Source organism: Melanerpes formicivorus, unplaced genomic scaffold (assembly GCF_026170545.1).
Source record: "Melanerpes formicivorus ecotype bairdi unplaced genomic scaffold, bMelFor1.0.p_v2 SCAF_19, whole genome shotgun sequence".
Classification (NCBI taxonomy): Eukaryota; Metazoa; Chordata; class Aves; order Piciformes; family Picidae; genus Melanerpes; species Melanerpes formicivorus.
The window spans coordinates 8,438,991-8,453,916 of NW_027142371.1; the positions used below are offsets into that span (position 1 = coordinate 8,438,991).

Here is a 14,926-nt window from a genome sequence, read left to right on the forward strand (position 1 = left end):
ACAGGACCTGAAACAAAACTCCAAACACTGAAATTACAGCAATAAATTGTACAAAATTAGCCAGTAATTAACTAACTTAGTCAGACCACTGCGGCTAAATTCTCTTTTAATTTAAATGTAACTTCGTTCCTGACATAAATCCATTCCTCATCCATCCTAGCACAGGTGTAGGCTAAGACAAAATGTAGCCTGTGAATTAACTGATTCTAAATCTAATTATTTGCCAAGATTTTACAGTAACATTACATGCTTAGTACAAAGCTCCCTGCAGCCTAACCCTGAAATGGAGCACCTGTATTCTGCTTCCTCCCTACCCAGTATAAATTCTCTGGAATAAATACACAGTATCTCCATAGAAATCAGTGTGTGGAGGGGTGGTTGTTCCTTTTTAAATTATGTATCCCAATAAATTTTGTAAAGCAAACCCTTTTTTTCCTTTTTCTTTCTTTTATTTTTTCCCTCTAAAGCTGTACAACTGGATAGATGAAGAATGTGAATAAAGCAAAAATGTGGTTTTGTAGGTTAGCATTGGGAAGCCTAGAACAACATGTTTTATTTATTAGAATTTAAAAGTACCATTTCTTTAATCACTTTTGCTTCCTCCATTCTCAGATGAAACTGTATTATGCTGTGACACTTCCTCATTGTGATGGGCTTTGGTATAGAAATAAAAGTCTACCTGTGAAATGCAATGCTCTCAGAGTATCTCTTACAAAACTAGGACACAGTTTACTACAGTCTGCATTTAGCAATTCAGCTCTGCTTTAAAAGGGATCATTGTAGAAAGTCTCCAAAAAAATATCAGTTCTACAACAGATCTTCTGATTTTTCCCTGAATGTCACAGAAAACTGTACATATCAAAGCAGGTGTTGCATTTGACTATATATACAGGAGTGAGTGGCTGGTCTAATTCACTAAAACATCCATAAACAAGCCTGTCTTTGTCCTATAAAGATGAAAGACCAATGACTATAATGGGATGAAAGGTGTACACAGGGATGAAGAAAGCTGTTACAGATCTATGTCCTTTTTAAACTCGTCCTGGCATGCACAGTTGACAAGGGAACAAAACAGTACAGCTAAACCTCCAAAATGTGCCTTGATGGTAATAATTCCGCCTATCCTTAAAAACCTATTGGATTTTGCCTGCACTCTTCCCGCTCAATGACCATGTTGACAGCAATTACATAAAATGACAATTAAGTATTTTGAATAAAGAACACTTTGTGGATTTCTAAGCCAGCTATAAAACCCAGCAGGTCATGATGAATGAATACATCCACTGTGGTCATCACATCGCATCGGGGTGTCGACTCTTGATTATGTACACTTTACGCAGGTAAAACCTTCTCTGTAAGAAGTTCCCAGGTAGAAATAGGCATATCCAAAGTTGCAATTTTTATTTCAGGGTTTATGGATTGATTCCACTCCTTTGTATTCAGAATATGTGGGGACCTGAACATTAATTCCTTCCGTGTAAAACTTCCCTGGCTGCAAAGGTGACATTTCCTTACACAGGAAGCACAGGACGGGAGCGCTGCAGTTCCACTGATGGAAATTATGCAGTAAATAACTACAGCCGAATAGCAAAGCAGCTTCCCCAGAGCTGAAATCCCTTCTATAGGTACTTACACATTTCAGAAAGCTTCTCTCCCAAAACGGAAACAGAAGTGTGAATTTTGCTATCACTACTTCAACTTCCTTTGTCTTCTGTTTGGGACTTTCCCTGCATGCTGATTGTACATTGTGTAGGACCCAAGAAGCACAGAGAACAATGTTAGCAAGATCACTCCTATCTCTGAAGTCAAATATTTGACTTTGCTGGTACTTCTAGCTGCTCAAATATTTGATTTTTAAATGTATCACTGCTGATCACCTTAAGTATCCAACAGCAATTAGACAAACACTGTAATTCCAAATGGAAAGCACCCGTGCTCTCAAAGAGTGCAGCCCCCAGGCCAGATGTAATTCCGAGCTTCCCTCTGTGACGCTTATGGCAGTTAATAAGGAGGTGCAGCTCATGCAAACTAGAGATCTCCCACAGCGTCCTGTGTCTCCCTATCTCACAGGAATTGTGTCAGGACGGCTACCGTGTCTAACAATTATTAACGCATGTCACCAAGCCTTTACAGGTACTGATCTTTTTCAGTTAGTTAAAGCGCTGGGATTAGAGAGCTGGTGATTTAGGTGGTGATTTAATCTTTGCTGCCTCTGAAGTTCCAGACAGTGGAAGTGTCCAGAACAGTGACATCCATAAAGGTGTTAATGGATTTATTGGCAACGGGGGTGTCTGTAATCCCTAGTGGGTTACATGCCAGAGCTGGGCTGCTATTGCTCTTTACCTCTCCCTTTGTTTGGGACAAAGTTTGAGTTGAACTTGTTTTGGAAGTAGTATTCAGATTCTCTCTTGAACTTGCAGACACCAAATCTGTATATGTGGTGGTTTCGGAGCTGCACATGACGAGGTCTAAAAATGGATAGAGTGAACCAGGTCTGTAATTACATATTTAAAATAGAATGCTCATCCTGACGGTGTTTTACTCAAATCCAGCCAAGTCAGTCCACACGGGTGTGCAATCTACAGCAAGCAAATAGAAATCAGATTGGACCGTGGCATCCAATTAGAGAGGCCTAGCGAGCCACATACAAAACGTGCCAACTTTGGTATCATTTGCATAAACCCATCCACATGTGCTTGTGAAAAGAGGCAAGTGAGCTGCACAAACTGGGGTCAACAGAAAAAGCTGCAGGAGTAAATAAGGATTTACTGTGGAATCCCTCCCAAGCCATTAGGAAAACATGTGTGAGTGGCTCGGCCCCTTCGGCCAAGAGTGCACGGTGCCGGGATGCTGCTGGGATGTTGCCAGAACTACTCATCTGGGAAGCCCCAGTGGCTCTGCATCACACACAAGCACCAGCCCAGCACTGGAGCTGTGCTGGAACCAGTGGTCCTGCCTGGGTTTTCGTGTCTTCCTTGGCAGTGCAGGGTGCAGAACAGACCTGCTAATCGTCTTGCGCAACTCCTACCTGCAAATCCAATTTCTGAGATGCAGCAAGTAACTATCATAGGAAGAAGACGACAAAGAACTTCTTGTGTCAGCGTGTGGGATGGACTGTGGCCAGAGTTTGTGGCTGTCCAAATGCTGTGATGGAAAGTCAGAGTCCTCTCCACGCTGGTGCCATTTAACTACCACCTCGCAAAGCAGTCGCCTCTCCAAGGGGCGCTACCTGCCCTTCCTAGCCCAAGTGCACTGCCACCCATTTGACCCTCCGTGGAAACATCTCCTCACTGAGGCCACCTGTGCGACCAACCCCAGTCCTCCCGCCGGTGACCATGGCCCTGCTCCAGCCTCCCCTTGCACGGTTCCCCTGCCCAGCCACCCCGGATCCAGCCCCCAGGCCTCACCGAGGGCAGGCACTCACCCAAGTTGACGAAGCTCATGACCATGTCAGCCTCGGTGAGGAAGTTGCTGTCCTGCAGGCTGGCCAGGGGCGGCCCCTGGGTGCTGAAGATGGGCTTGTAGGGGTAGGAGAAGCCCTCGCCCTCCTCAGCTGCGGCCCCAGCCGCCCCCTCCTCCACGGACATGGCATTGTAGAGGTCCAGCATGAACATGGGGGCCGAGTTGTGCTTGCCGTGGAGGTGGGGCCGCGGTCGGTGCGGCAGGCCGAGGATGGAGAGGATCTCCCGCTGCATCTCGCGGCGCTCTGGGCCGCGCAGCCGCCGGTGGATGAAGCTGGAGTGCACCTCGTTGTCCACCGTGAAGTCGGCCAGGACACAGCGCAACCAGAGGGCGGGGGCGGCGGCGCCCAGCACCAGGAGCCAGGAGGCGGGCTGCCCGCGCCCCGCCGCCGGCATCGCGGCGCGGCTGCGGCGGCGGCGGCTGCGGAGGGGCGGCGCGGGGGGCGCGGGGCTGCCCCGCCGCGGGACGCGCCCCACCGGCATGCGCGGCGCGGAGCGGAGCGGCGGGACGGCGCGGCCCCGCGCTCACTGCGGCGGCCGGCAGCCCCCGCGGAGGCGCCGCAGCCCGCTCATGGCCCGCCGGCGCGGAGCGGCGGGGGCTACCTTCAGCGGCCCCGGCCCATGGACGGAGCGGCGGCGGCGGCGGCGGTCCGAAGTGCTTCTCCCGGTGGCGGCAGCGGCGGTGGGAGCGGGACTAGTGCGCTGTGCCCGTGTCCCGCACGCCGCGGCGGAGCTGTGTGTGCAGTGCTGCGCGGCGGGGAGGCAGCGGGAGGTTGTCTCTGGTGGGAGGAGCAGGCTGGAAAACCCGAGCGCTCTCGCTCGCCCGCTCCAAACCGCTTGGGAGAGAAAATCCCTGTAACTGCCTAGAGGAGGAACATCTGATCAGGTTGCTTTGCAGGATGTTTGGGGAGGCTGCTGGCGTGGGGGAGAGGGTGAGCCGGTCCCGAATACTTCAATTAACGTGAATGTAATTAAGAAGACGACACCCCAGGAGGGAGGGTGGTTTATGCATAAGGAAGGGGCCCAAACTCCCACAGAGTTCAGAGATGCAAGTGTCTCGCCTGTCTGCACAAACATGCATACTCGGCAGTGGGTTTTTTTCTTCTCTTCCACCCTATTTTGTTTTGTTTTTTTCGAAGCAGTGCGGAAGGGGAGAAGCTGTCCAGGACACAACCAACAGCGCTAAATTATTTCAAATGTGAGGATTACATACTCATGCACGTAGGCACGTATGTCTGTGTGCAGGGAGCCCCGGGTCACCTTTTCCAGCTGGCAGTGGGGGGTGTTACTGGAGGAGACTCAGAAATCCGAGGGGCAAGTTATCATAGAGGAGTCATAGAACTTGGATTGGAACCATCAACCTGTGCACACCATGCGTGGTTTGTACCATTACATTATCCACCTCTGCTCACTGGTCACACACCTTCGTAGAGCCCTGGCTCGAGCTTTTTAAAGCAGTGACAATTTTTTTTTACCTCACTGGACGTATCATATGCAGTGAGTGAGCCCCAGACCTGATGAGTCCAGATAGATGTCTACTGCAACAGTAAATAATCTCAGATAACAAACGTAGGCTACTTCTTCCCAAATCTTACTTGGAATGCAAGGGAAGACAGGATGGAAGGGTTTATCTGTGTTACTGCATCCAGTGCACAAAAACATACACATGTACATGCTACATTTATGCCGACATTAAGATTTGCTCCTTAAGCAAACGATGAAGAAGGGCACGGTATGAAGGAGGACAAGGCTTTTTGGTTTGTGGGGTTTTTTTGATACATTGTTCTTCTGGTGTTTTCAGGCAAGAAATACCCAGCAGTATCCAGCACTAGATCCTCCATATGTTGTGGAAATTAGTATTGATTACTTCTTTTAGCGCTTTATGTTCAAAAGCCCTGTGTGAACAGCAGGTAAAAAGCCACATGGGAAGCACATTGAGTGATTTAGTGTGTTTGTGTGAATGTATATACACCTCTTAATAACAGGGAAACTGAGGCATGACATCAAAATGACTCACAGAGTTATTGAAATAGTGGTGGAACCAGCAATAAACTCCCAGTTCTAACATATGTTTAGCAATGGCTCAAGCTCTGGGACCATGGCGGGGGAGAGTTTGTGGATCTACATTTACCTTAAGTAACATGAGAGCACTTGCAAAACTCACTGGTGCTAATGGGAGTGCTCAAAAGCCACTCTGTAGTGGCCCTCCTATTGCTTCCCGCTAACGAAAACACGAATACTTAAGCAGCTGCATTTTGGATCCCCAGTTAAGATCAAACTCTCTAGCATCTTTTGTACCTCCCGAGGAGCAGCACTAACCTGCTTTTAAGCAGGCCAGGTATTTGCCTAAATTTCTCTCTTGCCGAGGGTGTGGTTTCTAGATCAATTTAAGCTGATCTAAAGCCAGGCTCCTCTTGAGAAAGATTGTTTTTTTTTCCTCATCCCACCCCAGTCTGGACCTTCAGCTGTGAAACCCCACCCCTCTCCAGTGCTAACACATCCACACACAGGTCAGGAAGCTGGTTCTGTTTTTTAACCATTTATGTATTAGGTTTGTGCTGAATTAATTTTCTGCTGGATCAGCTGTAGTCAGTTCTGACTGATTACATATTGTGCCGGAGCTAGGGAGGCCACAGGAATGCACAGCTGGGGGCAAGGATAGGGTGTCTGGGCTGGGTTGCCTTAGGTTGGCTGAAACTGCTGGTGGTGGAAGGGCAGACAGATGATTCAGTATCCCTCTACTCTCCCTTTCAGCTGCAGATAACTTGATTTCACTTTCTGTTTTGTTCCTCGTAGGAAGTTTGTTTTTTCTTAGTTTTGTGTGTTGGCCTTTGATGGAGCAGCAGTAGGGCAAGGAAACGCAGACAGTGAGATCAAAAATCTGTGATAGAACAGTGGGCTGGGGAGCAGGTGTCTCTGCAGCCTGAACTACTTGCACCTGAACTGCTTGTAGCTCACATTTTAAAACATGTCAGTGTCAGCCTTTGGAATGACATTGCTCTTGGAGAGAAAGAAAAGAAACAGTTTGGAAGGTTGGGATCCTGGCTACAGCTTGGGTAACTACTGTTGAAGCTGTATATGTATGTATCAAGAAATAGCAGGGGGGGGGGGGGGGAAGTAAACCTGGAAACCTTGATTTATAAATTTCTTGGGAAAGTGATGTTTGAATCTAATTCCTTCTTTTTTTGGCTATGTGGTCTGGTTGACTAAGTTTAGATACATTAATGCAATTATGTTCTTTAAAGAGAAGGCAAGGCTGCAAGTGTATCCCATGCCTTCACAGGAACATTTGCAAGAGTTTAACTTTACATAGCAGCGTTTTCTATGATCCTATTGAATCAGCTACAGCGTTAAGTAAGTGTGTGATAGTTTGTAGTGAGGGTACTGCTTGCATGTGTTCTTAAAAGGTGTAACACTGTAGCACTAGTGTGCAGTGAGAAAGAGAATCTCTTAAAGAGTCATTTTTTGGAATGTGAGGTCTTCAGCTCTTGACTTCGGGTTGCTTTGGGGCACAACAAAGAGCAGCATTTATTCTGCTGCATACAATAAAAGATGATGCAGCTCATACCACAGTGGTTTGGTCCTCAGATCTGAGCTTGAATTTCAAATACCTTTCAAACAGAAAAGGTACTGGATTGCCTTTCTCATGGACAAGGTCTTTCCACCCCTTTCTTGCCTGCTGCATAAATCCCATCCTGCTTCCTGTAGGATCAGTTCCACACAGGTTGCTGAAATATTGACACCCTCATGTCATTGTCTTTTTCCTCCTCCTTCCTGGATCAATTAAGAAACCAGTTTTTCCTCTTACTCTTACTCTGCTCTCGTCTGGCCTCTTCTTGAAAAGGAGAACTAAATGCTTATGATGAAGTAATCCTGTTTGTTGGTACTTGCTGCTTCAGATCAGTTCTATAAAAACAAACTCTCAAAGTTTCTGAGGGTCTGCACAAGCCACATTACCAACTGAATAACTTTTTGATCTCTTTGAGCATTGTGAATATACTGTTATCTGATTTTTGTACCATCTACTGCCATTGTTTTTTTGTGGGGAAGTCAGTACAGCTAGAAGCTTGTGTATAGGAGATAAAGGGTCTGATTTTAACATATGAAATGGCCAAAAATGTGCAGGTTTGTGCTTCATGAATTTGTATGTGCTGCTGTCATCATCATATACCCATTTTAGGAATATGCCAGTGGCAGAATTCGACCATTTGCATTAAATTTTACCAACTGGGCAGTAAAAATTCTGCTTTCTGCTCCCAAATGCCTTTCATGATTTTTAAAAAGTCAGACACAAAGCATTTTTTCCTCTTTTCTGCTGAATCAATTTCAAGCTTCTTGCCTTCCTACTTTGATGTCCTCTTTTTAACTTTAACCATGTTTCTTTTCCATTCTGTTTTGCATCTTCTCTCATTTGTCTTGAACAAAGTGAAAGTCCTAAATTATAGCAAACTTTTTTCTTCTTCCAGATATTCCCACTAAAGTAGCATGTGTTTGGGGAATTTTGAACTGTTCTGGGCCCTGTGTATGCAAAACACTCTTAGAAGGAAAATAATAGTAGTATTATTTGCATAAGAATGCATAATTACCGTGCATATTTGATGACGCTGTGTTGGCTCATTCTTAGGAATAGTTTCTATTCATCTCTTCAGCCTTATTACTGAGAGCATATTGACCAATATGAAAGTAATCGCATTATGAGTAAGCCATTACATTAGCTCTAATCCAGGAATTTGAACAGATCTGGGTTGAACTGTGCTGGGTTGGAGAATACTGATTATGTTATAAGAATTAAATATTGATTCTCATCGCTGCCAGTGAAAGGCGAGTCGCACATTACGTCTTTGTCCTGGGGTATGAAAGGGAATTATTACATCTGGGGATGCTAGTGGTAACTAAAGTAGAAAATGATCTTTGGGTTTACGAAATGGGACTATAGTGCCGAATCTAATGTTCGCCAACTGAGTAAGGCAGGCAAAGTTCAGTCCTTCACAGTTCAGCACTTCAAAGGACTTCACTTGATGAAACTGTGTGGCTTCTTTTATTCTTATTTGCTCCAGAGAACATTAGAAATCTGTTTGTACCATTAAAATATTTGTAGTGTTCTATCCATCATACATTTCCATGCAGCCTAAATAGAGGCCAACGTTCTATTTTCTATCTATGTTTGTATGTAGCTGTATATCACTAGGGGCGTGTGTACGTGTGCATACACCAGTGTACCTCCATAATGTCTGTAATCTTTATGTAAGCAATATATTTTTGTGGCACAGATACATACATATGTGTATTGTTTAATGGAAGATCACTCTGGGGTCTGTATATTGCCAAAGCAGCCCAAACAAAACTGAATTTAATTTTGTACTATTAAATTATTCCATACACTTTTGATTTGATTGAAGCTCTTGGCATAAACCCAGGCATTTCCTTTGCTGCTAATGCTGTAATTTGAACATCTGAAATCTTAGTCCTACTTTTTTTGGTGAAAAATTACTCTGAGAACACATTTAGGTGTCACTGTGAGGAGCAGATGTCAGCCATGCTGCAGCACCTTGAAAACGTGCCATGTAGAGTCTGCTTAGGTTTTCATACAATAAATGGTGGTTGTCCATCATCAGACATGCAGAACTCTTTTTATTCACATATGGTTATGTCTTCCAGAGTATTCTTTAGTTTTCTGCTGTTTCTAATCTCTAAAGGTAGAGCTGTTTGGTATTTTTACACTCTGCTATGTACAAAAAGATATAAAACCTATTCATTGTTTGCAAAGGGAACAATAACTGATTCTGACCTGTAAAATACAGTGAGATAGATTTGGATGGTTTTACTGTTTCTCTCCAGGCAGGTGCAGAGTAATACCTCAAAAGAACCATTATTTTGTGCCTTTATTCCAATGTGTACATAAATGCTTGCATAACCCTTGCACAGCTGCTGTACAAACTACTCATGCCACAAGTATTAGTAATCCTAACAGGGGAGGTTGCATGGAAAATTGGGGTGTGTGTGCTAAACCATATGTACCATGCCCCTGAATCATAAAACTTGTGTTGCTGGAACAGGGAGATCTTTGGAGACTATGGGTTTTACAGGTCTGTAGGAAGCAGGATTATATACAACAGCTGCACCCCACCGTTTCTCTCCTGTTGAGGCTTATCTTCTGTGTTTAAATAACCAGGAAACAGAATTCTGTCCAACATTATCTTAATACAGTCTCAGCTTCTACTTTTATTTATATTTCATTTCCATAGGAACAATTATTTTACCAGTCTATTTTGAATGCATGTTAGAACCACTCCAATTGGAAGTTTTGAGCTGCCACTTTAGAGCTGCATGGGGCTGCAGAGATACAATGTGCATTTTTTGTTTCTGGTTCTGCCTCTAACACAACTTTCATTATATCTGCGATGATTTATAGCAGTGTTTCTGGACTGGTCTGAAACAAGATGGAAGCTGAAGATTCATTTGATTCTGTAAAGCCCCGGCCACAAATATCCCTTCCCAAGTTGCACAGAGTAGCACTGTTTGGCCCCAATTCTCCATGGTTTGAGGAACGTTCCAGCTCCCGGTCTGACCGAGGGAGGAGGTTTGCCACATTACAAGTGGCTGTGTGAAGCAATCTCCCAGAGCTTTAGCAGCAGAAAATCATTAATCAGAAGTTTATGGTGGAGGATTTTAAAACAATGCGAGTGGGCTGTTTCCTCTGCTGGTGTAGCACGACATAGCACCGTGTGAGCAGATGGAGGTATGCGGATTTACACCTTCCGAGGAACTCACCTGGGGCTTTCCTGGGGCTATGTATGGAGGGGCTGGTATCGCTGCTGCTCTGTTTGTCAGGGATACTTTCGTTGTAAGGGCAACGCTGTGAGGGTTTTATCTCTCTGAGACTGGGACTTCTAAGTTTTCAGTCGGAAAATTTTTGCTCCCTAAATAGTGCTTAGCGTGCACTGAGTTTGCTTTGTAAAGATCATCTTTTCAGCATTCATCGAGAGCCTTTTCTGCAGTTGTCTGAACCCCATAGGCAAATATATACTGTTAGACTATTAAGATAAATTTTCAGTTAAGACATCGTCAAACTGCAAGCAGGACAATAGAAACAAACCCCCTTTTGTTCTGACTAAACTGTTCCTAATGACCCCCTCTATAAACAGTGGCACCAGCGGAGGTCTCAACAAGGCTCTTCATTGAGACCCCTTTCAAAAGGACAAGCAGAGCAGAACATAGGGCAGAAACTCTCAGAGTTACTGCACTTTACTCCGCTCTGGTGGTCTGACCACAAGAGAGAATCTGTTGTTTTTGTTGTTCAAGGCACCGAAAAAGAATAATTTAAAAGCATGAATTTCCACAATTAGCATCTTATAAAGAGTTCTAAATATTTGGATTGTCGGGAAAAGAGCAGAAGGAAGCAGTTTGCCTGTTTGTTTGTTTACTTAAATCAAGGGGCTATAAAATAAACTCTTATGAGTTCCATATAAAAGCTTGTGCTTTTTTTTCCTTTCTTTTATTAGTTGCTATCTGTTAAACTCATATGAAAACAAAAATTCAAAGTCCAAAAAAGTTAAGATTTTTTGCATTCCAGTAGAATCCTCACATTTTGGGGAGCATAAATTTACTTTTGTGGCTAATATATGTTCTCTCATGGACAAGGAAAAGCTCTGAGGAGGGGAAAGGTTTCAGTTGTTTAGTTTCTAGAGACATTAGAGATATGGTGACAAACTGAAACCACTAAGGACCAAATTCTTGTTCTTCCAGATGAGTAACTGTAGGACGCTCTGTACAGATCCATGTAGCATAGACAGTGTGTCTTCATGCAGTTGAGGGCTATGGAGATTATGAATCACTTCCTGGTTATTTCTGTCCCTATTTCTGTGTCCTGGATACATCAAAAAAGTAGCACAGACCTTCCACTTAAAAAAACTATTTACAAAGCATCTTCACTGAGTGTAATTGGGAAGCAACAATAGCTCAATCAGCAGAAGTCCATAATTTGGATGATTTGAGAATTACACTGACTACATTTGCAAATAAAGAGTGTCAGTTTCTTCTGAAAAAAGCTGCTGTTTGTGTTCTAGTATCTGATTTACGAAGGGTATTTCTAAGTTAAAGCATGGACTACTTCTTCATTTGGAAACAGGAAGAGATTGTGGAAGAGAGAGCATGCATTATAACAGGAACCACACACTCTAAGCAGAGACTAAATGCTGGAGAAAAGTGACCCCTACAAGACACAGAACACACTCAAGTCTCTGCGATGTGATGGGGGTCTGAGAGCACTCTGCTATTTGTGGTAAGTGCTCAGCAGTTTGCGGCTCTGAGCGTTAGTTTTGGTTTTGTTTGGGTTTTGGATTTGGTTTCTTGTGTGTGTGTGTGTTTTACTTTAATTTTGGGGGTTTGGGGGTGGTGTTTCTTTGGGTTTGTTTGGTTTTGTTTATGGATAGTGCCCACACTTTTCCTTCTTAGAACAATGGGATGGAAGGTTTCAATGTCTCTTGGAGAAAGGAAGGATTTGGGTAAGTGCAGGATGAAGGTTTAGTGCCCTGTGACAGGATACCGAGAGAGAGAAATGTCAAAGAAATCTTTAGGAGATTTCCAGTAGAAACAAAAGAATCTTTGTGAAAGATACTGTTAGCAAGTCTAATAGAAAGAATGGAGATGTGAAATGAATTGAGAGGATTTGCAAGTTGTTTCTAAGCCTCGAGGCAAGAAGAAAAAGTTGAGCATTTACTGTTTACTATATTTGGTATGTATGGAAGAGCAGTTTGGACATCAAGGGAGCTAATAAAGTGCAGAGCCTAATTTGTCTCTACTGCAAGCTGTGTTGTTGCACTAGGGATAGAGAAAATGCTTCTGGTAAAACACTGTGCTGAGGAAGAACAGCTGAGGCTTGACCTGGCCTTTTGTAAAAACAAATGTCCATGAGTGCAGGACAATGTTTGCTATGAATTAAATCTGTTATTCTTATTTGTATGCATAGAAACATGACACAGGGTATTGTGCATCATCCAATTTTCAGGTTTAAAAGTGTGTGTGCTTTGTACACATGGTATAGTAGGTACAGAATGTACACTATTAGTTTTCTCACATCTTTCCTCAAAAATGCACATTTAAGGAAAATTGTATCTAATTGTGTCTGACTAAAGTTTGCTGCCTCAAAGATTTTCTGGTTGAGAAGTGCAGGTGCGTGCACTGAAAAAAAAAGCACCTTGATTTCTGAATCTGTCTAACAGATGTTAATGGGGATTACTTTGTCAGAATAAATGAACAAATGGATTTCTAACTGTGTTTAATACCATGTAAACCAGATTTTATTTAATGTTCTGACTAGAAACTCACGTTTAAGGGTCATATTAGAGATGTGATAGTTGTTCATCATGGAGGACAGCAGTGTCGAAGAGGACTATTTTTTCCCCCCTGGTTTTCATATGATTCTGTTAGGATATAGGCAAGGAAAAAGTAGGAACATGAACTTTATGTTAACTTTGAGTGATGCAAAATTGCTGTCTCTTGAAAGTAATGAATCCAGTTAACCATGAACGTCCTGAGCCAAAGTATTCTTACTGTCTTTCAAACAATCGTGTGATTCTCCTAGCCTTTATTAATGTTAGCTGTTATTTATCCAAGTGCAAATAAAAGCTTGTTGCAAGCTCTCAACCCGTACTAACAACAGTAGGATATATGTATGTTGGCATCCTGATTTGCAGGCTTTGGCAGCAGCCAATTCTCTGTGTTATATCAAAGCAATCTGTCTTCTTTACCCTTCAGGATCCCTGGGATCAAGGGCCCCAAACTCTTGTGAAGCTCACGTTAAATAAAATCAGTGATATAGGACAATGCAGAACGCACAAATCAAATTAATTTTCCCTATGTGAGAGCTAAATGTCACTCTTCTAAAGGCCAGCAATTTGGATGAAGTTAGAAGAGGAAAAAAAAATGAATTGAAGAGTTAAGGGTGGTGCACTGAGAATTACAGCTGTTCAGAAAGAGAAAAAAATAATAAAGGGGAAAAAAAATCTAGTACATAAAAAAATTAACGGTTTTGACATTTGTTTTAGATTTGTCACAAAATGATTTAAAAAACAAAACATGAATAGAAAGAATGAGACATCCCAGAATAGCCAACATCCAGTGGCTAGGGTATTTACTTGGGTCCTATCCAAGGAGTGCTTTATGGGGTTTGGAGCAGACATTTGACATAATGTTTTCAACATTATTTTTTGTCAGGCTCCAATTTGAGCTCTGAAGTGGATTGAAAAAGAGTTTGCTTGGAGTGCTGTGCCTCATAGGTGAGACTTAGTCACCAGGCTGTTTCGTCACTCAGCATTTGGTAGGGAGTTATCAGATGTTTGGGTATTTTTCTGACCTTAGTAATGAATACATGAACATCCACATTTCTATTTTATTCTATTCTCAATCAGAAAGGATTTTTCTCGTGGAAATAGCCAAACCTGCCTAACTATATTTCCATGGAAATCAGTATATCACTTTCATTATTATTATTTATTTTTGGCATGTTGGCATTTTCTGATGGCAAAAAACACTTTGTCCTGAAATTCCCAACTAACTCTTCTCCTTTGCTTTGCAAACGTGGCTCTTTCAATCCAATCCTTTCATCCTTGTTTCCAGTCCCACTCTGAATCTCATCAAGCCCTACTGGACACACATGTTCAGCTTCTCTTTCTGGTTTAGCCTGTGCTTCTGCCAACCTCCCCCTGTTTTGTATTCCTTCCTCCCTCCTGTCTGCCTTACACCCAGGCCTCATCCCACAAAATACAAATACACTTCCCTTGCGCTGTTCACCCTTGGGCATTATTGACTAAGAACTGAGACTTGCAAGTGTCCCAGGGGAATCTAAAGCATGTAGAGGTGGAGAGCATGTGTTTCAACAGCACACTATCTCCCAGCCTCAGTACTGTTTCATTAATCAGCATAGTTAATTTTAAAGATGTTTGTCATTTCTGCAACTGGTTATTGGAAAGCTGATTACTGGGTTAATGGCTCTACTTGAAAACAGTTATCCTATTATTGTAGATGAAAACAATCCAGTTCATCATGCCTTGTAATAAAGCATTGTTCAACACTATGTATGCAGTCAAAGCCTAGTTTTCCTGTAAGAATGAAATGGAGTTATATTTTCCATCAGACACTAAATATGGCATGCTCAATTCCCCAAGCAGTTAAATGATATTGAATAGTATTGAGGGTAGCTATGTTTGATGTCATAGGTGTGTCTCAGCTTCATTCCCTTGAACAGATTCAGCATTTCCAGTGTTTCACTTTTACATTAATTTCTGAACAATTGAAAGGTCTAGAAGTCCAAATAAACACCATACAGGGGCAGCAAAGCTACCTAAGTTATTGCCAGCCCAGGATTTGGTGTAGCTGTGCTCATTCATTTACTGAGAAATAAAATAGGCTAATTGCCTACTAAGAGGCAAAATTTATGAGCTCTGGTGCAAGTTTCTTGTTCTCCT

The 14,926-nt window shown here is 43.0% G+C and overlaps 1 protein-coding gene and 1 long non-coding RNA gene across 8 annotated transcripts in view; one reads left to right on the plus strand and one right to left on the minus strand.

The window, feature by feature from the left end:
• Window positions 1-3,944, minus strand: part of BMP7 (bone morphogenetic protein 7) — a 46,595-nt gene extending 42,651 nt beyond the window's left edge. The window contains exon 1 of the mRNA XM_068149994.1: window positions 3,425-3,944. Within this exon, the coding sequence (XP_068006095.1) occupies window positions 3,425-3,944 (520 nt within the window). The remainder of the gene's footprint in view (window positions 1-3,424) is intronic.
• Window positions 1-14,926, plus strand: part of LOC137446915 (uncharacterized) — a 120,157-nt gene that overhangs the window by 91,637 nt on the left and 13,594 nt on the right. For 5 of the 7 annotated variants that reach the window (XR_010988753.1, XR_010988751.1, XR_010988755.1 and 2 more), the window contains exon 9: window positions 11,590-11,742. The exons of the other annotated variants lie outside the window; for them this stretch is intronic. This is a non-coding gene — a long non-coding RNA (uncharacterized lncRNA). The remainder of the gene's footprint in view (window positions 1-11,589; window positions 11,743-14,926) is intronic. 7 annotated transcript variants of the gene reach the window in all.